A 24,250-nucleotide genomic window follows, 5' to 3' on the forward strand; every position below is an offset into this window, starting at 1 on the left:
CCCGCAGTTGCAAAGTCCTCGGCAGACAGACGGCCCCAGTGCAGGATGTTCTAAATTTGTTCAAACAACGGTATGTCGTGTTCAAACAAGAATCTCGCGATGTCGTGTTGTTGCCCCTGAACTTACCGTTTTGTAATGGAATTGCTTTCCGGCCTTAGCGTCCTTAGCATACCGCCCTTGGTTTGCCGATTGGTGTTTATTGATTTTCTGGACATATTCAGGCCCTTCCCAAGGAAATTTGCATACTTTTGAAGCGATGGATATGTTTGCTTTATGCGGCTACTGGTTGTTTACTTGCCGTACTCGCGCTCCGCTCACTTAAAGAGATGTTCCCTGTACTACTACTACTTGCCTTAATCGTGAAGCTACGCATCGCCTGGAGATTGTAATCCACAAACTCCATTACAGCCACGGTCAGCTCATCAACTGAAGGCGTGTGTATGTGTGTGTCTGTGTGTTAGTGTGAATGAATGTTTGCTATATTATGTGTCCTGCCAGTTGCAGCCTCGAAAGCATTCTAACACCAATCGATAGTGGAAGAAGCATAAAGCTCACGGTACTGTACACTACTGAAGTCGAGCAAAACAACTATTTTCCCGTCATCGTTCTTCATTTTGGGACTCGCTCTCTCTCTCTCCCTCTCTTTCTCTCTCTCTGCACTACCAGTTACAATCTCCCACATCCACCTACTCACACACTTCATCTACTACGTTCAGATCTCATACGTGCTAACCGACGATGGCCAAACTTGACCGATGGACCGGACGAACTCTCTGCTATTTCAGGGGGGAGGAGGGAGGAGGAGGGTTGTTGATGTTGTGTGTTCTAATAACGCGTCCACCAAATTCAATTTCTCTCCGCACCATTTTCAGAGCGGGCCAGTCGTCGCCGATGATCTACACGGAATCGATAGCGGGCGGTACGGCGTTAGCGCTAATCTTTAACTCGCTGCAGGAGTCGATGGCCGGGACGTACTTCTGTGCCGCTTCGTACTCCGTCACGGAAAAGCTGAACGCGGCCGTCGTGGTGGAAACTTACGGTAAGTGGTTTTTGGCGTGCCTGCCTGTCGTCGGGTCGTCAAGCCGTGGGTGGGTCTTGCCGTCACTGTATGTAGCTTATTAGTGGATCAATGCGAATGGTTCTCCAACTTCTGCAGCAAGAAGTAAAGCAAGGAACATTTTACGAGGTGCTCGAAAACCACCAAGGGAAGAACTGTGGTTCAGCCTTGCTACACGCTTAGCTCTCAATCAACAACTTGTTCGTTTTGCTGTAAACTTTTGTACAAATAAATTAATTCCTTGCTTCATTTAGCTGTGGCACGACGCTTTAGGGGTGACTGGGGTGCAAGAATTTGGTCACAAGGGGACAAGGTCAAATCGATTACATTGTTGCCATTCTTAGCAACAGTTCCTTTTATCAGCTTTTATTTGTTCGAGAATAATTTCCATTCTTCTACCATTTTCTACCTAAAGTTGCCATCACCTGGAAGGATGCACCCACGGACCAGCGTCCACTGATGGGTACGGACTACATCGTACGCTGCGAAGTAACCGCCAATCCACCGGCAACTGTCGATTGGCTTCGCAACGGTGATCAGGTAAGCTGCGCGTATGAGAACCACTCCTTTCACGTCCCCGGTACAATGAGTCTCACCCAATGCCGTTGTCGTTCGTTCTATATCAAGATTAAGTCCAGCGGACGGTATGTGATCGAAAACCGGGGTTTGCTGATCAAAAACATTACCGAGGCGGATGATGGTGTTTACACGTGCCGGGCTGCCGTTATGTCGACGGGTGAGCTAAAGAACCGTGAGATAAGGGTCGAGGTGCAGATCATGCCGGAAGTGCGGGCCCTGCCACTGGTAATGGATGCCGTCGAGGGCCAATCGTTTTCGGTGATGTGTAATGCAACCGGCAAACCGGTACCCGAATTCCAGTGGGTTAAGACGGGAACCCAACAGAATGCGGCCGACTTGGATAGGTGGGTGTTGCGAAGTGTTCATTTCAAAATTATGCTGGAATTTGTGTTAAATATGATTACATTTAATCTCAATTTTAAAATTTTATCAATATTTCATCCCACAAAATGACAGATTTTCCGTCAACGCCATCACTGGACAGCTCGATATCAGCACCGTGGCACAGCAGGACCATGACAAGTACGCCTGTATCGCGCGCAATCCTGCCGGCCATTCTGAGTCGGTGATGCAGCTTAACGTGTTGATTCGACCGAAAATAATCGAGTTTATCAACATTACCGTGTCGGAAAACGAAGACGCAATCTTTGAGTGCCGAGCATTCGGTCGACCTGCGCCAGAAATCACGTTCCGTCGCTACGGTACGGTCGAAGAGTACACGCTAGGTTTGCAGGTTAACGACGATCGCATCATCTTGGAGCAGACGTCCGACAAGGACAAGAGCGAAACGATCGGCACGTTACGCATTTCGAAGCTCGCCACCACCGACGATGGGCTGTACGAATGTATTGCGCGAAACCGTGGCGATGTGGCATTCAAAGTTGGACACATTACCGTCGAGTATCGGCCAATCTTCGACCACATGAAGGCCCTGCCGCCAGTATACACCTGGGAGGAGCGTACGGCTAACCTGAGCTGCTTTGCACAAGCCATTCCCAACGCAACGATCGAGTGGCGTTTCAATGATCGGCGCGTGCAGGATCTGTACGATCAAAACCTGCGCATCGAAAACGAAGGTCTGCGCAGTGATCTGTTGGTAACGCCGCGCGATCGCCGCTACTACACCGCCTACAAGTGTGTCGCCCATAACCGGCTGGGCAGTGCGGAGCATCTGATGGAGCTGCGCGAAGCCCGCATACCGGAATCGGTTCCGCAATCGAAACCGCGCGTCGTCAGTGCGACCTCGATCACGTTCGACATTATGGCACCTCCGGTCGAGCCAGGTTTGCCGCTGACGGCGTTTTCCGTGCAGTGGAAGGAACAGATCCAGAACGATTGGAACTTTGCGTTCAACCGTACCTGGTCACCGGACAGCCCGTACATAGTGGAAGGGTTGCGACCACAGACGGCCTATTCGTTCCGCTTTGCCGCACGGAACGTCGTCGGGCTTAGCCAGTGGGGTGCGTACGTGCAGCAGTCGACACCGCGTCGTTCGGAGCCGGAAACGCCACGCATCCTGCACACACCGATCCAGGATGAGGAGGAAGACAGTGATCCGATCGTTACCTCACCGTACGCGGACCATTTCGACATGCGGTGGAGCATACCGGTGGACAACGGTGAGCCGATCGATATGTACCGCATCAAGTACTGTCCGGTAAGTCTCTGAACTAGAATAATGGAACGAATGAATGAACGATTGCTGTTAAACTGCGCTCTAACGCGACACTGTTCGACGCTCTTGCCAATCGCATTTAGGGCACCAAGGTGAACGGCTACTGGACCGAGATGGAGGAGCACTGCCTCGAGCAGGACATAGCGCGCATGACCAACTTCGAAATGCGCAACCTGCAGGCCGATACCTACTACCGGATAGAGCTGACCGCGCACAATGCGATCGGCTTCTCGAAGCCGGCCCACGTACTGATGAAGACGGCACGAGGTGAGTCCGACCATTCCCTAGGCACTACCTATGACGTGTATCCGGCCGGTTTCGGTGGCTTTTCGACGGCCAGCAGAGGTCCCTTCTCTGCCCGTGCTGGGTCGCCTCAGGACGTTACTTTGCTGTTGTTAACTGTTTACTTTGTGTGTAGATTTGTGTTCGTTTAATCGCTTCGATACTACTACTACTACCTTGGCTCGTTACGCAAACTTATCATTCTTTACGCCTGGTTTACGTCGCGCTACCCAGTGACGTCGGTTGAACGACAAACCGATCCAAACACTGCGCGACGTTCCACAATCATTGATATCAGCTGCATTGAAACGGAATGTCGCTTAAGGAAAAACCTTTTTTTAGAATGGAAGCGCAATGTTTTGTTTTAACCGTCTAAATTACTCAGTAATACGTTGTAAGAGTATTTTTTTTAATTTGTAGATTAAATGGTCATTTTAATTGAAACTTTTAACGAATTTTGTTTCGCAAACTTACGAATATTACAGCTGGTTTTTATTGTATCTGTGGTAGCGAGAGTGGATTTACGTTTTATCTTAACTTTAAGCCGTTTCAAACGCGAACTGACTTGCCGTCATTACTGCTTACAAGCCCGTAGTATTTAAGCGATTAGCAAACCGTTAGCATATTCTTACTTTTTTTACCAAATGTGTAATATATTTCGTACGGTGAGCGAACGACAACAACGACCATAACAACCAATTCGGTTACACATAAATTAAACACACGATTCAACGCTCGTCGTCTCTACTCTTGCTATTTTCATACTCATTATGTTGGTAGATTTGCTTTAGACCACTTTTACAAAAACTTTGTGAATGCGTGAATCTCTTTTATTTCTCTTTGTTTTTGTTTTTCTTTGAAGTTTAATACGCTTACTTCAGTTAGCGCTGAACTCAATACATGATTGTATGAACTTACCGGTTTTTTTACATTGCATTATCATTTGTTTGTTTGTCTTCTCTCTCTCACACTCGTCTGCGTTGCAAATGAACGTTTCTTTGTGTGAAATATTATTCGGAAATGAAACGAAACAAATTGTGCGAAAATGCTACTCACCAAATGACAAATTTGGCTACATTCTTATCGATCGGGTAGATCAAACGGAGTACGAATTTAGCATTAACAGTTGGCATTTTACGGATGCCGCTATACATAAGAGCTTAATAATATACAGGGCCCATCAATGGATCACAGTTGATAAAGGCAGAATCGTTTAAGTGTAAAATAAATAGGCAAACGCTTCCGAGACACGTTTGCTGCAATGAGCGCGAGATATATAGTAAGACCAAAATTGGATCATTTTCCCACAAATTCCATTACACATTATCGCTGTCGCTAGATTATCACACTCTCACACACACATAAACATTGGATTGTACTTTGTAAAAGCATAAACACTAGAAAAATGAAATGGAAAATGATTCTGTTCAAGTTTTAGACTCACTCAACTAGCAATTCTAGTATTGGCAAGTTTATGTAAAATGTAAGAAATGTAAAGAACTGTTCAAAATTCCAATTGGAAAACAAAACGAAAGGAATACACTTCTATGGACACACGAAGATGAAATACCACAAGCATAAATATGTGTTGTGTATGGATAGTGGCACACGTCCGACAGGGATGCCGCCAAACATTCAAAACCACGCGTCTCATGGCATACTCTGATGATGATGATGATGACTGTTTGTCGGTTTACATATGCTGTTATCTTTAAGGCGATCTATTCTCATTTTCCCTACACTCTCTTTGCTTGCTTTGCTCTTTGTTTTCACTTTGATTGTTTCCAAGGTTAGTTTCTCACTTCCTCTTTTTCGTTTTAATATTGTTTATAAAGATTTTCATTACCGTTCGCATATCTAACGCAGCATTTTGCTACGCCGGCGCTTCACTTGTATTGATGCTGCTGATGTTTTATTCTTTTTTTTCACAAGTTTTTCTTCTTGTGTTCTTTGCGTTGCATCTATGGTCTGAGCTTCATTGCAATAAATTTTATATTTGTTTTTTTTTTTTTGTTTTTCGTTCTCTCTTTCGCCATATTCTGCACCCCGGGCTTTGGCGAAACTTTTCCTATAACTGCAAAACTCTCGGTAGCGTGTTATTTTGATGATGAGTTCCTCATCGTACCAGTATGGCGCGCTTAGCTTTTCTTCGTTTTACAAAATGAAAAATTCCCATCCAGGATGCTTTCAGCATTTCCCATTCCGTGACCTTTTGCCCGAAAGCACCTAGCAATAAAACATTATTGCCGCGCGTATATATTACACACATTACTCGACGGACGGGCGCGCCCTTTTAATTTGTGCTCCACACTTTCAAACAGTCACGGAGCTTGGAACTACTGTAGCAAACAGGATAGGATCCGGTGGATCGAAACGAATGTGCGAGATCCACGGTACAAACATTCTCGTTTCGTGCTAGTTTTTAATTAGATTCGTTTTATCCTCTTAGAAGTTTTGTATTTAATTTCGTTTTAAAATTCCACATCAAGCTTCATCCGCTGTTTTGGAATGTGGACTTCCTGCTGTAGCGTGGGCCAGCGATCGTCTATAATGTGCAAGCTAGTTTAGGTGAAACTAAAGCGAAAAGCATAAGAGCAATCCTCAAACCCTTTTACCCGTTCTCAATTTGTGATCATTTAGTTGTGAAATCCTCCATCGTTAGTCTGTAGTTTTGTAGCGAGACAGAAAACATTCCGGCGCGATGGAAACCCAGAAAGGGATGGTAATAAATGTGAACGATATTAAAAAACGAAAAACAAATACGTAAACTTTATTCTCCTTTCTCCGCACAATTGGCTTAACCGTCGCATCATCTTCGCATCGCATCCAACTTACTGTTGGCACTTTTGATTCACTTGTGCGAAAATGGGGTTTGGCCCCCCACCGGATACCGGATACGCTAATCATCCATGTTGTTTGTCGATGTCGTCGCGTCAACAAGAAACGTTAGATTTTGCACTAATTAAACAAAGTTAAGCAAAGTTTGGCGGACAACATGGGAACTACCTTCTTTTAACGCTTCCTTCGCTCGCTTGCAACAACTAATTTGTTTCGCGTTTCCGGTACGCTTCGCACAACCAAATCCTTCGTTCGAATGTTCGTTTTATCTGCCGTTTTGGTTGCTGTTCTAAACTGTCCACGTCTGCAGTTCGCACCACCAGCATTTGTGTTTGTTTCGGAATTTCAATTTAACCGGACAAGTCAAAAAAGAAATGTCAAGACAAGAACGCCCGATCCCTTTTCGTGCTATGTGCACCCTATTTTGCATCCACTTTTCATTTCACTCCGGCGGGCTCCTCTTTGCCGTTTATTTTGCCATTTTATTTATTTTTTTTCACTCCGAGTTAACATACCAAAACAACACCCGCGCTGAACTGCAGTTTTGTATTTGTGTTCCCACTTTGGCGAAATTAATTTCCGGCCACTAATATCCGTTCTGGTGCCGGCATCGAGGGCATATCATTTTAATGCTCATCAGCGCAAGACCACCCGCCAGTGTTGCGTGCCTAAATGATTCGCACCATTCCTGGGTTCTGTCGTCTTTCGTTTGCTCCATCACATTCCTACGGATACGATCTCGATCGTGTCCCCGGACGCGGTTCTCTTCTAGGAATGGTCCTATCGAACCTCAACTGCATGGGTGGGTTTGAGTTTATTTGTTGCGATATTGTTTATTTATTTTATCGCCTCTGGGTCGCAGTTCCTCTCTCTGGTGTGTGCTCGATCGTTTGCGCTGACATTGGCGAATGGTGGGAGAACTTTTTTGCGTAAATAGCACGCATAATGTCCCGCGCCATGGACATTAATATCAGTAACATCAACCGATACTGTGAAATACTTTGTCGACTGCCTTTTTTATTTTAACGGTCATTTGCGTTGGCCTTAACCATTCTCACTACATTGTATGCTAACCAGATACCCCATCGAGAGCAGTGGACAAAATTCTATTACCAAAAGCGCACAAGAAATTAACGTTCCTTTTGTTACTTTCATTGATTCCTATACTCCTCTTGTAATCAGTATTCTTGTAGTAGTTGTTTTCGTTCTGTTGGTACATGTGATGTTATTAGCAGTAGTGTAGTTGCTTGTACGATGTACAGAGAGAATATTACTTCTGTTTTGTATTTGAAATTTGAATTAACATGATGTGATACACGTGGATCGATTGGTTACAACTATATCTATTTATGTGACTCTGTGGCTCTTTCGATACGTTTGGTTGGTAAATTCGAAATTATTTATCGACCAATGGAATCAAACTTTTTTGTTGATATGACAAATATTCAAAATTAATACCCCTATCGTTGTTCCGTATAGTATTGTTGTAGTGTCTTGCGCTGTGGAAGTGTGCATCTTTCATATTCTAATATTACATGTTTCTCCTTCAAATGCGCAAATAGCACCAAATTTATAATAAGCCTACCGAAAGGTATTTAATTTTCAAGTTGTCAATTTTCAAGTCAATTTTAAAGTTGAGAGAGTTATGAGAAAATTATAAATACATTGAAGGAGAACTGAACTATGCATGTAGAGTCTAGCCTCCTTTCTATAAGTAGTACGTTACGTCTTCCTAAATCACTGTACTGTAATTTGTACTACGATCACAGTTTTATAAAAAAAACGACCCAAAACCCCGACACGATGTACTATATGACAAGAAATATAATTCAACACTTAGTAGCAAAAGTAGAGAATTGGAACCAATACAGAGATGATCACTGATTCAAGGATATACGATCCTTTTTTCTTTTCTCTTATTGTTCCTCTTTCTCTCTTTCTTTTTCTCTCTCTCTCTCTCTCCATAACGAAACTGCCTACTCTGGCACACGTACTAATCGGCCGGGGAATCATTTCCCGCCATCTACTAACCTCATCAAAACCATACTCCCACATACCACCGGCCCCGCGCACCGTTATCCTCGTCACCTTCTTACCCCCGGTCGTGTCACGGATCGTGTCAACGTGTGTATCTTTCTGTGTGTGTGTGCGTGTGTGTGTATGCTTGCCTGTGTCGTTCCATATACATATGTACCAACCACACCCCCGTTCTCAACGTGCCTCGACGCGGCTACGATCGCTACGGATTTGCTCTCTAGATAATTATTACACTGGTAGTGCGAGCGTATGCAAAGGAAGCAACGTGCGTTGGTGGTGGTGGTTATGTTGGTCCTTCGTCCTTTCAGCACTGCCATCGGTAGCGGCGATCAGTGCCAGTGTGGAGTGTGCATCGAATGGTTGTGGTAGTAGTAGCGTCAGTACTAACAGCGAACCGATCGCCAATGACGTGCAGCGAGTGGAACGTCGTTCGCACAGTAGGAAGGCGGTGGTACCCTCGTTCAAGTGGTCCGCCGTACTGGACGGTAGTGGAGCGTAAGATTATCGTAATTTAGCAAAAGGTGACTTGCAGTGCAGTCAATGAACTACCAAAAAAAAAAAGATAAACAGGGTGCTCAAAACCAACCCAATCACCCAGTGTTCTCTTCTCCTTGTGCGAAACACAGGATAAACAAAATGGGGGAAAAATAAAAATAAATGTCGGAACTGAACAATAGTTAGGCAGAGCATAATATACAAAACATTATCAACCCCATAAACTATGAAGAACCAGCGAATCAAACGAATATTAATAGAGTATCACAGTGTCACGTTTTGTAACAGCTTTAAAGGGGATATCGATCAGGTTGCATTACCACCACCCACGTATAGGGGAATTTTTTGTCAATTTTGATTTTTGTTTCGATCGAACACGCACGATGATTGTCACTGTCACACAACATCATCACACATGCAACAAGCTGTACCGGTGAGATGAGGAAGAGTATACAAAGTGACCATCAGACTAGTTCACAATCAAATCACCCCATGAACGAGTAACCCACCTTTCTGAAGCTGTCATCCATTTTGTTTGATCTAAAATGGTGTTGTTTTTTTATTTATATGCTTAGAAATATGGTATAGCACAAGGGGGTGAGACTTCTATTCCAAGTCTCCATATAAACCATATGAATTCTAACAACATAAAGGGACACAAATGTTAAATCGTTTAGTCTTAGTATACGTTATTATAAATGTTTTTTTATGTTGATAATTTTGCATCGTTAATTGTGTCAAAAGTTTTTCAAAAACAGTCACTTAAAATTATCCCAGTCAACGTCAAATTGACTTGCAAGCGAAGCACTTTGCCGTTTATAAGAAACACTGCCGATACGCTGGCGAGGGCCGTAAGGTGAGTTACAACTCGTTTAAAATATTTCGCTTTGTAACGGGTGATATTTGTTGGCGTCGGTGAAGGTTAGAGAAAAAAGAATCCGTTAAGGAAAAGCATTCGTTTAACTTCTACCTGTTCTGTTGACTAACTTTCTTTAAAAAAAAAACCAAAACTGTTTTAACATTGCTGTCTAATTTTTTTCATATAGATGCAAAAATTAATATAACTAAAAGATGTAGAATTTTGTGAATTGCTGGCGCGTCCAAGCCAATATTGTACGCAGATAGTTTTGTTTTCTATTTTCGAAATGTTTGTACAGTGATGGAACACTATTAAGGGCGTGCGAGACGCGCAAAGCTGAAAGCTGGAAGAAGTTGATGGATGGAAGTGTGTGTGTGCTACACATACTGTTACTATTTCTCACAATCTGTAATAATGATGAGCTTAATTACGACTGTACTCTCTGTACGACACTCTGTCATTTTGATGCAGTATTTAAACTAAATTTTGAAAAACTAATCGGATCGCTTTAGTGAGAGTCGACTCATTTCCAACGCCTTGACCATAAATTGTGAACCTATGAATTTCGGCAACAGCCTTGCATTCTGTGTGATTTTTGAAATTTTGACCGCAAGAAGCTGGTGTAGGCATCTATTGTGTAGCGCGCATCTACCGGGTTACGTTCTGTACGGAATGAATCATATAGAAAGTCGTACAATTATTATACTAAAGAAGAATCACAGCAAACCGTACGTGGACTCGAGATTCGTGAATTATATTTCGAATGTGGTAGCAAAATGCAACAAACAGGTAGCAGAATGGATTATTATGTAAATGTTAGTTTTATCACAAATGTTTATCACAGTTAAGTTCGACATGTTGCAATCACTGCCACTAAGAGGCTAAGATAAAGGTGTATTAAGGTTTGATTAGGGCTAATCGTATATGTGGAAGAAACGTATACCCACCAGCTCACACATTACAACGTATCTAGTAGAATTTACATACACAAATATATTTGTGATAACGAACTAAAAAATGGATGAGAAACAGACAGCATCTCTTAGATTGCACGAATAATACGCGCCAGCATACGTGTGAAATGTCGTTCGATTCGGTGAACGTTTTGTTGGCAAGGAATAGTGAAATAACGTAAACAAAGCTTCAATGCGTACAGCTCTCGTCGTTACATTAAAACCCCACTTCGTAGTCAACTAGAGTCATTATGTACATAACACCAGTATCACGCGAATATAGCTGTAAATAATCACTGCCAATAGTGTTTCAAATCCCTTTGCTGCGTGGTAAATTATGACGATCCCGTATGCAATTAGATTGCATTGCCACATAATATTTTAAAAAGCTTTATTTTCCAAATCCTCTTTAATTTATCCCGTTTAAACTGACGTTAAGAAGGTAGTACTCTGTAGCTCCCGGAAAGAGGTTGGATATTTTTGTTTTAGGATAACAATAAGTGTGTTACAAAACAGGATTACAATACACAACCGTTTTTTGGTTCCAAACATAAATGTTTGGCCACATTGACCAATCGATCGCTACGCTTGGTGCAGTCTGACACCTCTGACGGCTGATATCCGCACCGTTAAACTTTCAACAAACTCAACATGTTTCTCTGACTTTACAGTCAATAATCTCTCATCGTTCAAGGGTTTCTTAAATTTTGTTGAAACATGAAAGATTGAATACATGTTGATACAACAAAATTTTGTTTTCGGACATTGAAAATTAGAGCCGCACCCGGAAAACATTGTGAAGGATTCAAAAATTGAAACTGTGTCCATATCGGACAGACCATTTTGGAAAAGTTATGATGAGTTAACGTTGAAAATGTGGTTTCGAGATAATCGCATTTAAAGTTTTCAATTTTCGTTCGGAGCGCCCCAAGACTGTTTCGCGGAACTTAGTATCCAATAAACTTTAAATAAAGTTTACGATACAGAAGCTACTCTGATGGAAGTTTTAAACCCGCCGAACGTACTAACTCTATCAAAATTCATTGGGAATAAAATATAGCTAGGCGAGCTGTCTGTCAGTACCGTTTTAAAATGTTATTGAAATTTAATATAACCAAACACTGTCGTGTTATCGTCGCACAGAACGTACACAAAGTTTTTCTTTTCCCGCTTTGGCGTTGGGTTTATCATTTCCGGTGGCAATTACTTTGACCTGCGGGGGTGTAACCAACGAACCTCCTGCTTCCCGATTTGTCCGCTCACGTGGGAGGTGAAACTTTCCATCGGCGCACGAATTGCATCGAAAGTTTCTCACGTGCACTTGGCGTAACTTGGCGACATCTGACTAATGTCTACTGCAGACACTATTTATGTATTTTTGCCGGGGGTACGAAGAGTCAAACGTTTTTGCTTCACATCCACCGGAAAACCCTGTCGTGAACCTTAGAAGGTTGTTTGAAGCGGAGTTTTGCTTTTGATTTTCTTACACGCTATGTTTTTAGAACAATATTTTTCACTCATAACTACACCATTCGAGCCTCTTTCACACCTCTTGCCATCATTTGTCCACCTAAAATTATGATTAGATGCAACAATTTTGTACATAAAACGCAAATGAAGCACAACGCCAGCAAACTGTGTGTAATGTGCAACGTTAATGACAATAAATCACTGTTGTTGTTTGGTTGTTTAACAAACCGCCAGCAAACTAGGGCCGGAAAGAGCGAAGTAGTTTATTTCGTTTCCCAGACGATTCCAGACGAACCGAATGGGAATGGAGGGGGTTTTTAGTTCCTATTCTTGTGTGTAATGTTCAAAAACCCGATGGTCAGGAAGAGAGTTGTATGGGTGCAGAAGAGAATAATAGTGTGTACGAATTTCATTACAACGAAAAAATCACCAATAATGTTCCACAAAAAAAAAATCACAAAAATTGTAACACAAAAAGAAAATAGATTCATAATGAACGATTAAAGCGATTGACGGGGGGGTGGTAAGATTAGGCAAGTTTTTGCGAGCTATTATTCGTGCGGTGTATGAAAATTACGATCGCTCCCATGATCCCACTTTCGATCACTAAAATGGTTCTTAAAAAAATTAAGGCTTATTGTAGGTGTATGTAAGCGTGTGTGTGCGTGTGTGTGTATGTGCGTTTTTTTTGGGTGGTAACTATTTGCGGAACTATTAGCGAACGGTTCGATAAGAAGACTAATTCACGAGCTCACCTGTAAAAGCTGTTTGAATCAAATAATTTGCAAACTAAAAACCAAAAAAAACTATATTGTAACAGACATAACGAAATGGGACTGTTTTGTGCTTGTACATAAACCGGATGAGCTGGTGGAGTATTGTAGTGGAACAGAGCAGTGGCTGGGATGGGGAAGCTAAGAAAATAAATCCAATTACATCATCAATACCGTCTAACACGTCAAGCAAAACCATAAAGAAGCTTTTCATTTTTTTCCCCCAACACTAATCTCATCATTGGTGACAAGTGTGTAATATTTGAGTTTAACATTAATAAATCCAAGCGCAACGGGTAAACTACTGCTGCCATATTTTGCAAAAAGCTGAACGCACCGAAACATGTTTTCTAAAACCAAACCAAAATATATGCTGCATCCTAACCAAGCTCAGTGGTACACCTACCACAGCCCGCCCCCCCCCCCCACCCGGGTGTGTTTGTGTGTGGTCAAAGCTTCCCTCCTTCTTACCATCGCTTAGGGTTCCGAAACGAAGGTAATTATGCAAACGAAAGTTTACTTACACACGTATCGTAAAACCGAACCAAAACTTGTTAGCGTTCTTGTAGCACCCAAACCAGTTCAGTTTCCATACTTTAGCTATTCACCAAGAAATATCTCTACCACTATTCTAACTAGTTTCAAAGCTGTTAACTTACTCACATTAAAAAAAAAAAAAAACATACACCAAAGTCACTGTTCTATCTTGTTTCTTCATCTGTTCTATGCATCTGTCTCTAGTGTTTTTTATATACATATAGCAAATAATTTAAATAATATGAAACCCCACACCGAATCAAACAAAAAATTACAAAATTTAAAGCAACAACATTTGTCCTTTTACATTACGGTTTGATGAATGGTTGTAAATACGTTATGTGTTTTAATTGTAGCGTAAACTGTTTGTTTTTCGAATGAATCATGGGGAAAAGTAACACCCAAAAACACTGCAAGCAAATTAAACTATTTAATCTAAAGAAAACCATTAAACAACCTCCATTTTACGATTCATTCGAACGAACCACCTCAGATCAACACTCAACAAACATAGCAACAAAAACAAAAACATTAACACACGTAATATTAACAGATATCGGAACATTAACATGGCACCACCCACCACCAAACTGACACCCCCTTCAGCTAACCACAGCCACAGGCAAATCGCAAAACAAAATACACTAAATACGCTTCTTTACAATAGAGTGTACACCACGACATAAAGCAAAACAGACACATTCTCATCATTCCGGTGTTTCGTATTGCATCATCACAACGCGAGTTATGATAACAGGAGCGATCTACGCAATCAACTCTCCACTCACACGCGCACTATTATACGTTCGATAGTAACACAACATAGTAACGCCGGGAAGAAACTTAACTAAAGCGCATGCACTGCTTGTGTTTCGTTTGCATGAACTTCATCCTTGCTGTGTTGCGTCAAAGCTTTTTCCTTCTCACTCCACATTCATTCACTCCGCAAAGCTTACGAAACAATGTTGCGTTGCGTCTCATCTCATCATAAACAGTCACACCGCTCATGGCCTCCTTTTTTGTTTCCTCAACAAAAATTCCACAACAAGGACACGCGAAGAACGTCTGACTTGTTCTGTAGCGATCCATTGCATATTGCACAGCAAATTCATTCACCACACGCACCCAATGTTTTTATCGATGTTGGTTTCTTTGAATGGTTCCGTGTGCACCCCTTTTCTCGTCGATGGCGGACAGCTGTCGCTAGCAAACGAATTTAGCAAAGCGCTGCTGTCCCCGTCCCTATTGTTATGTGCACTAATTGTGTCCGAATGCTGTAACTTTAGCTGTAGGTGAATATGTAGCAGCTGGCAGTTTAAATGTAGCCCTTCAATACACGCGGCGTATGAACAGATTGAAGCGTTTTAGTTAAGTGTACCTGTTTGCTTCCCAACATTTTGCTAATGTGTCTATTTGCCTGTGTCAATCAAAGTAATCGTGCTTTGCTCGTACTTTCCTTCTTCCTACCAACAATAGTCACGTGCAATCAATTTCCTTCTCTAGCAACCTATCTGTACAGCTGTTGCGTTGCGTTTTTCTTTTCAATAACATCACCCACCTTTATTGGGAGGGGTGGGGGTCTCTTTTAGTGTATAGTGTATACTACGGGGGCAAGCGGGACTCTTTACTAATCAACGATCACGTTCCATTCGCTTAACCATACGAAACTAATCTTACCTTTGTGTTCTTTCTTTAACCATTTCTTTTCTCTCGTGCGTCTTCTCGTCATCGTGACGCTATCGCTGTGCTTTCGACTGCTTGGAACCATCACCGCCACACAGGTATCGATGTGGTACTGCGCGTTGACAGTCCAACACTGTCATCGGCGGCTGTCATCGGGATCGTGATCGGATCGGTAGTGCTGCTGCTGATCATCGCCGATCTGCTGTGCTGCGCGTTCGGCAACCTGGGCATACTGGCCACGCTGTGTCGGAAAACGAAACGGTCTCCCTCGGATCTGGACGATGAAGCTAAACTTGGCAGGTAGGTCATAGTGAATGCCGGTTACGTGGGCACAGTCGCGTCCCCATTTTATTCGGTGTGGTCCCTTTTTATACTCACCATCAAACAAACACACCCTTCAGTACAGTTTGGTTGTATCAAAGACTTTTAAAGTTAGGATAATTCGTTTGCTAACACCTTCCATCGGCTGTGGTTCTATTGGAGGAAAAGGATCACCGCAGAGTACAATGTAACCTGCGGTGCTTGAATCTCTCTCTTCGAACCTTCTTCGCAGTGATGGTTGTATATTAACACTTATATATTAACAAAACAAAAAAAACATCAACTACTTCCCTTTCTTTATATCACATCATGCTATTGTGTTCTTTTTTTCTTCATCCTTTCTCCCTTATGTCCGTGCTCCACATTTGTAAATTTCCTCTTCACGCGCGTGTGTGTGTGTATATGACAATTAACATGATCCTCATTCAACCGACACATCTCGATTGTGATCATCCTTCACATGCGGTTTTTACACGCACTGCGTTGCGTTGCGCATACAATGCAACATGTCACGCCAACCTATATGTGCATCCCATCCCATGCGTTATATCAAACGTTAAACAACGTAACCCACCACTCTCACCATCACACCAACACCACACTCCGTGTCGTCCGCTTCGCTACAATACAAATAACCACAACCAAAGTCTCTACGGTTGGCGTTTTCCGCTACCCTATTGCAGTGGCAGTCTGATCAAGGAACGTCCACCGTCACCGTTACCGCTGCCGCCACCAATTGTGAAGCTGGGCGCCACTACGCCATTGTAAGCTCCACCATGCTACTACTACTACTTCTACTACCACTACTGCCGCATGCCCATGCAAGGATTGTGCTCGTGTGTCGCTGAGCAGTGCATGTGTCCCGTTTGGTCGTTGTCCCTTTTTCCCTTTTCCGTAGCATTTTTGGTTTAGTTGTCCCCGATTGGAATGTCCCTCACTGGTGTTCACGAGTTCGAGTGATAATATTTGAGATCACTTCGATTCGAACTGTAATATCTTGCGGTAGATCCTGTGGAATCCTTTCCACTTTCCGATTCTTTTTCTCGATTTCTCTTCGACTGACCATTCATTCATACTGGAATGCTTTGTAGCGAATAATTTGGAAAGCTCGAGAAATTCCACATATACTAAAAGCATATTGCGCTTCAACTTGAAAATGGAGTTTATCACTGTAACTCAAACACCTTATATAACGTTCTGTTTTTATTTATCAGTTATCAGCTTTCGTTGCTCTCCAAGCTTAAGGTTGCTACTTTCATCCTTATTTTACACCGGAAATAATTAGTTATTTGAATAGGAAATATTACTTTACATATGAGTTCATTGTTGATTTATATAATATATGACGACCATTCCAATGTTCTATACATATTCAGGGCGCAAAGTGAAATGCGGTGGTACCACTCCCTATATCAACCTGCAAGGACCTTTGAAAATCCCACGATCAAAATGCACATTTCTAAGTCGTTTTTTTTTTCGTTTGGTCCTATACGAGTTTTAATGCATATGAAATGCCACACTTCGCATTCCCTTTGCTTTGCTTTCTGCTTTTGCACCGTGTACAACTTCACATGCACTTAATTGAAACTAAAACAAAAAAAAAGGGCGAATCTCTTGTCGCACATAGACGTTTTAGTGCGCGTTTTTTTCTTCATATGCATTTCTTCTTTATTCTGATACCCCCGACCGTTGCCAAATGGAAGGGCAACAAAAAATTCATTTGCTTTTTAAATTCGTTCTCATTATAAAAATACTGCGGAAGTGGTCTTTTTTTTACCATTAATTTTAAACCACTTCCAACCGGGACAGCAGAGCCTCTATTTCGACATCTTCTCGTGCTCCCAGTTTCACCATTATTGCATTTCACTACTACCACTATTTCACCACATTCTACTTGAAAATGGTTTCCACTGCACGTGGTTCACATGTGATGCTTTTTCTGTTTTCTTTTTGCTCTTCGTCCAATATTATAAGGATGAGAATATTACTTAAAGTATGCTACATCATGTACTTCTACGATATTGTATTTTCTTTGCGTGAATTAAATTAGTATAAAATGGCGTTTAGTAAAATAGTGAAAAGTTGTTAGTCTTTTGAACAATTCAACAAACTCATGCACATTACATTCAGTAGTAGCTTTAAGTAACACATTCCACCGTTTTCTTTATGCACATTTCTTTTATTCAACTGCATGCATTTTTAGTATATTGCCTTTACCGCTTTAAGTACACCATTTCCTACACGCTTCATCTGTACGCAACAACCACCACCTGCCCTTGTGCAAAATGTTCAACAAAAATGCCAATTTTTTGTCTAACCACATTTTCCCGTACAATGTTGTATTTCTTCCGCCTAAACAATGCAGGGAAGACGAAAAGCAACCCCTCAACACGCAGCCGGCCGCTGCTGCCGCCTCACCGCTGAAGGTAAACTCTTCGGTAGAGTTCGATGGTCGCGTAGTACACTCGCGGAGTGGTGAAATTATTGGTAAAAATTCTGCCGTGTAAAAGCGTTGCTGTTTCACTTCCGACCGGAAAGAGGAAACACTCGTTGTTTTTAGTTTTTTGTTTTGGTGCACCATCGGACTGCGCTACGCTACGCGCGGACACCACGCAAGCAAAGCTGTGGACGACAAGCGACAATTATTGCTCTCGCAACCGGTGCATAGCTATTGCTATGCTCACGATCGCGGGCATGAATATATGTATATGGTAGATGGACAGCAAACAAAAGCATAACAACATACACAGAACGACAAACAAAAAAACCATCCGTGCCACACACGATTAGGCGGTCAGTTTTGTGGAGAGCAAACGGATGTGGAACTGTGCTGCGCATGTAGGAAAGTATAAAGGACACTCACAGTAACGAACACGGAAGCGGTACCAACATTCGACATTCTAATACCATTACACACACTCAGCTAGGGTTAGGTTCCGCTTCCTTCAACCCTCTTTTTTGTTTGTTTTTTGTTCCTCCGATTACCTTAAGGTGTAGTGCGAGAATGTAAACAAATCACAAAGCTCCATTTAAGCGAGGTAAAGCGAAAAGGAAAGTTAAAAATTCAAACGCAAACGAAGCAAAGTTTGTTGCGTAATGAGCATACAAACCGTGCAAATGCTCGCCTTCCGTACACCGCGAAAGTATTTCAACCAGAAGACGATGATTTTTGAGTGTGTAAAGATGATGCAGCTATTGCAAACTCCTGAAAGCTACTAGCGTATATTAGCGTGTGTATTCATTCACCGCGTCCCCAAGCGGACGAACATATAACAAGAAAACCGCATTCAGCATGAAGTTGGGGGTTTAGTGTGGTGGTTTGCGCGATTGTGTCGCGCAAAGCCGCTTCTTCCTCCAACCACTGTATAACCGTGTCACTCATATTGTGTGCAAAATAGGCGAGAAGAGATCGTGTGCGTGTTTTTATTATTTGGATTTCGCACTTTAATTTGTACAATGTTCCAATTTCGGTTCCGTATGTTCTCGCTGTACCCGTTTCGTGATGTGATATGTAATGAGTGGTAAGATGAGAAGCTATCTAAACAAGAGAAACGAGCTTTTTTACGCGATGTAGTTGTAGTGCGAAATTAGCAAACAACAAATGAAACTAAACAAAGGAACAAACACACACATACGAGCGGCACGTACATAAAACTTACTCTCAATGTTGTTTGCGCGTTCGTTCGTTTTTTTCGTTAAGCGAAGAAGAAAAACATTTCAGTTATTAGTCTGATCAATGGTGCCTATCGGAATGCTCACGAAACCTTCTTTAGTTGTTGTAGGGACCTTTCGTTTTCTTGACGAAGGATTCTGCTAGACATCCGGGTCTTTCTGAGTTGCAGCATCGCTTTTGCGCGCGCGGAGTTTATGGTAATGTGCTTAACTGTCCGGCTCGACGCCACACTGATACCAAAACCGTACTTAGCTACTAATTTCGTGTAATTCAATACAATACAATGGCTGAACGCTTGTTTGTGCATCGAGCAGCCGGGCCAGCAGCTAATGTGAATGTGAACAAATCAAAGATAGGTTTAAAGTTGTAATGGCGCGAACCAAGAGCAGCAGCACAGCGCATACACAGGGTCGAAACAGTGCGTTTACTTTAACTAGGGTTTTGATTTCGTCTAAATTTTGAACAGTCACTCCGATCGCGCTTTTACTGTAGCGAAGCGTTGATCGATCATCCTGTGCATGTTTGTGGCAGTGCACACTAGAACGTCTAAAGAATGGAACCCACTCCCATCGCGCTACAGCAAGTATAAACGCCAACCGAAACAATCCAAGTAAACACCGCCAAATATTAACTTAACTCAGTACAGAGATTACATGTGCCACCGGTTGTGTGATGGTGGTCCTTAGCGAGTAGAAGAGAATATTTTTACCATCACCCTTTAACACGAACAAATAGAATATAGTTTTGTTTGGTTTTTCGTTTCAAACAATAGAAGATTTCTTGTGCGATGGTGAAGTGAAATTTGTTGGACGCTTTAATTTATCGATCCATCTACAAAACAAGAGCCTCTTCAGGGAAAGTGGGTTATTTTAGAACCATATTTTACACACACACACACAGGAATATACATTTTTTTTATAAACATTGGCTAGATGTTTCACTCAAGCAGTGGAACGATTGCAACAACCCCGGCTCATCATTGTGTATGTCCCCTAGGATCTCGCTTTTCCGTAAAGAATTGTATAGTAATTATGCTTATATAAGTCACTTAATCCCATGATGTGCTTCTCATTAAAAAAAAAACAATCACGAACGGAAATATAAACGGTCAACACGATCGCTCATATATAAATGACAAAAACAAACCCCTCCTCCTCCCTCTTAACCAGCGATACTTTAAGCGATTACGCACTAGTGGTTAATGATCATCTTTTGTTTCTTGAGGATAGGTTTCGTTTCGTTTTTCCTAGTGCGATAAACAAACAAAACGAAACAAAACATTACGTTATATTTATATTGCAATCACTATTATGATAACTATTATCGGTAATGTACGGAACGGAAGGAAGCGAAAAATAAAACAAAACCTTTTTTTTATTTAAACCTTTTAATGGGTCCTGTTTGTCACTGATAATGGTGCGGTATATCGTTCGAAGGCAGTAATCATGATGACGGCTAATGGGGCCTTCAGGGGCGTCCATTAATAAACTGTAAATCCTTTAACAAAATATTTCTTCTAGCGCTACGAAACAATGCGTTGATACAGCTCTGCATGTTTGGCGTGAATAAGGTTAAATTACTAAACTTTTCAATACACTATCCAATGGGGGGGGGTGGCTTGGCTGGCACCTGTCGTGTGCTTGTTACAGTTTTTTTTACTGCAGTCCCTCTACCTTTCACTCACATTAAAATCCGTTTTATGGTTATGGTTTGTTGAGCAGATTAAGCTTTTTTTTCGGTCCCATGCAAAAGCTTCGTGTCAGGCTTCGTAATAAATCATAAAATAAAACTTGAAACCGTAATGGGATATGTATTTTTTTCTTTCTGTAAACTCAAGCTCGGATACTCCTTCATTAGAGCGATTAGAGCACACATTTCAAGAGCGTGCTTCATTTCGCATGAGGAGTGCTTATGAAGCACTCTCAAGAGGTGGCAAAGCGAGCAGTGAAAGTAACTATGTTTGGTTCCTTTTTTTAAAACTGGAGTAGTATATCCGGGTTTGCGTTAAACACCGACTCGTCCAAGTCCACCGATATCGACCAAACGGAACACGGACGGCACTACGGCATTACGTTCAGCCAGATATAAACTTCAGACGGAATAGTAGTGCAGCAGTGCCTCGCCGGTGCGAAGCTAGATAGAATTACATCTCACCTACCAATGCACCTGGTTTTTGGTTGGTAAGAATCCCTAGACGGGGCGTCTTCTTCAGCTATTCAAACAACTTGACGGCTATTTTATTTCGTAGCATGCAAGACGCTTTTGCTGCAGACAGCCACAACAATGGTGTGGCATATTAAAGCATCTTCTACCATCTTGGCACATTCGCTTTGCTCAATGATTATCCCTTGGCAACGGAGATGCTTTTTAGCAGCGGCCCAGGAGTTCTAGTAGTTCCCAACGAATGAACATTGCCGGCATTGCAGTGCGATATATTCCTCTCCACACCCACCAAGGGAATAATAGTAATGAGGCTTACAAATTGAATTCAAACACATCCACACAAGGCGCCCAAAACCTTTCTGCCCAAGAAAGACCCGTTCTGTGCTGCTCTTAGGCAGCTAGGAACGTCTTGTGGTTCAAAGATTACTACACACCCGGTGGGGGGGATGTAACGACGCCAACATCATCCCTTATGGAACCAATGAGTAAAAATCCCTGCGATTCACAACCCAGCGGCGGCCATCGCTGTACGAGCAATTCGTTTCGAATACACCCGGAATAAGAGACCGAGAGCACGAGAGCCCGGTGGGATTTTCACATTTCAGTCTGCTCCATAAATTCCTACCGGAATGGTAGAACGGCCATAGGCCAAAGGGGGGAGAAGGGCCAAAGGCGAGTTTCCAACGCACGGAGGTGCAAATTAAATTGGGAACATTCTCAAACGGATTTCTCCGGGCATCATATATGTTTTTTCCACACAAGTGGTTGTTTTGTAGCCGGTGCCCCTCCCCGGCCCCCGGCCACAAACAGGAAGAAACCATTCGACGAAGGCCGTAAAAAGCCGCATAAAACCTAAACGTTCTCGACGTCCAACTGCCAGACTCGGACAGACGCTTCACACAGCACACCGCAGTACCCCGGCCTTCCGTCCTGTGGTTAGCGGCTGTGTTTCTCATCGGTTCGTTTTTTGTGTTCGATTGCGTTAAAATGTTTTCTTTGGGTCCGATGAGTTTTAACATTCGACCGGCAGACAACAACGCCAGTCGGCAACACATCCTGAAAGCATCGACGATAACTACAGATGCAACGCTTTTATACCTTGTGAGAGTCTTACCAAAAAAAAACCCTTTGCTCCTTCCCACCGGAAAAGGGATCCGAAAACTGTTAAAGTTTATGCGTGCGTGTTTGTTCCGATTTAACCAACTTTAAATAGCAAATCGCAATTTGAAAGGAACAGTAACACATCGAAACCATAAAACTATTCAACCGCTTATCTAAAGCGAACCCTCAGGGGAACCAACTGCGGGCTGTAACGATGAAGTCCCCATTCTGTACATTAGATGAACATAATCAACTTTGGCTTGGTGTAGAAGTGAATGAAAGAACAGTCAGCGGTAGAGACAATTAAGGAAAAAGGATTCTTACCTGCAACCCCGGACGTACTGCTGTTGGCAGTTGGGTTTATCTGGAATGTGTGAAGTTTGATTTTTATTTCCATTATAAAACCATATTCGTTGGCACTTGGTACTACCGCCTCTCGGTGAAACAACCCTTGTCATATACAGTCCTTAAAAAAATAGCTACTCCGTATTTTGATCTGATCACACCGGTAATCGGTTTAATAGTTTTAATCTCGAACTTGCCTCCGGAAGCCATGGATGGAAACCGTACGCATATTATCTGATAGCCTTTGGTCAATTTTGCTTTTCACTATCGAATAATTCGAGCAACAATCCTTTAAAGGACGAAAAAGCAACTGCCACGCAAGTGCGCATTTCGACCGGATGTATGATGTGTGTATCCAATTTGCATGCGGTGGAAGATCTTGTGATGAACCATGCCTGTTATTCTTATCTGCATCGAACAAAGGTGTTTTAGTTGAAAATTCATTTGATCAAAAATCCAAAAAATTGCCTTATATAGGTGCTCCAGTGCTGATCCATCAGTAGCTATAGTAACTTGATTGCTCCAAAATTTTCTCGATTTAACACCTTGTAAGTCACTCCACACAGGAGTTAACGTGTAGCTCAAAAGCAATATTTTGATGTTATTTAAGGTCCCTTTTTATCTCAATAAGCATGGATAGTCCTCGCTCGATATATTTGATTCAGAAGGAGTGGCTTTCTTCTATCTCTCATAAATTTCGCAGCTGAATTTGATTTTTCTGTTACTATTGGCGACACTTAAGTCACAGAATGTTGTGTCAACTTCCGTTTTATTTAAGTTTGTTAGAAAATTAAATAACCGATAAGATCCTGTTTTTCTATAATGTTTTTATTTATTTAATTTCATGTATTGCGGTCTATGTCGTATTGTCGAGCCAAAGTCACTATAGAAAGGCTTGTTAAATATCTTGCGAATCTCGTCTTTGCAGATTAGCGCTTTAAAGTAAACCAAACCATACGAAATGTGCAACAAAACATAAAGAACTTCAAGGGTAATTTTATTTTCAATACCACCTCCATGCTTCCCAATGGGTACTTCCATGTTGAATTTTATTACTTTTCCTGATTGCAAATTAATGGAGGTTTTCAACGTAAAGTAGCTTCCATCCGTGGCCATGGCATTGATCGATGGTACCCCGCAACCCTTCCCGCAACTCATGTACCGCGCCTATCGATTGTGATGGCGATAAAATGCGTCCATGGTATACCTATTTATCATCGAATGCTATAAAGCATCAGCCATGCTTGCAAAGCATGTATTGAATCGGTCGTCGTGTGGAACCACATGAAACTCCTTCCCACCCGATGCTGGCTTTGGGTGGTTTTATACTATCGATAAAAGTGCACCCGTACGCCTATCTCCGTGCTTACACCCGTACCACTTGTGGTCGAATCCGTGGCACTTTCGTC

At 42.2% G+C, this 24,250-nt stretch overlaps 1 protein-coding gene across 1 annotated transcript in view; it reads left to right on the forward strand.

Moving 5' to 3' along the window:
• LOC128299930 (fasciclin-2) overlaps positions 1-19,620 on the forward strand; it is a 55,313-nt gene extending 35,693 nt beyond the window's left edge. Inside the window, exons 3-9 of the mRNA XM_053036085.1 lie at positions 873-1,039; positions 1,473-1,597; positions 1,685-1,980; positions 2,093-3,293; positions 3,395-3,578; positions 15,337-15,538; positions 17,925-19,620. Of these exons, the coding sequence (XP_052892045.1) occupies positions 873-1,039; positions 1,473-1,597; positions 1,685-1,980; positions 2,093-3,293; positions 3,395-3,578; positions 15,337-15,538; positions 17,925-18,066 (2,317 nt within the window). The 3' untranslated portion in view covers positions 18,067-19,620. The remainder of the gene's footprint in view (positions 1-872; positions 1,040-1,472; positions 1,598-1,684; positions 1,981-2,092; positions 3,294-3,394; positions 3,579-15,336; positions 15,539-17,924) is intronic.
• The last annotated feature ends 4,630 nt before the right edge of the window (positions 19,621-24,250 follow it).

The sequence above is a fragment of the Anopheles moucheti genome, chromosome 2 (assembly GCF_943734755.1).
Source record: "Anopheles moucheti chromosome 2, idAnoMoucSN_F20_07, whole genome shotgun sequence".
Classification (NCBI taxonomy): Eukaryota; Metazoa; Arthropoda; class Insecta; order Diptera; family Culicidae; genus Anopheles; species Anopheles moucheti.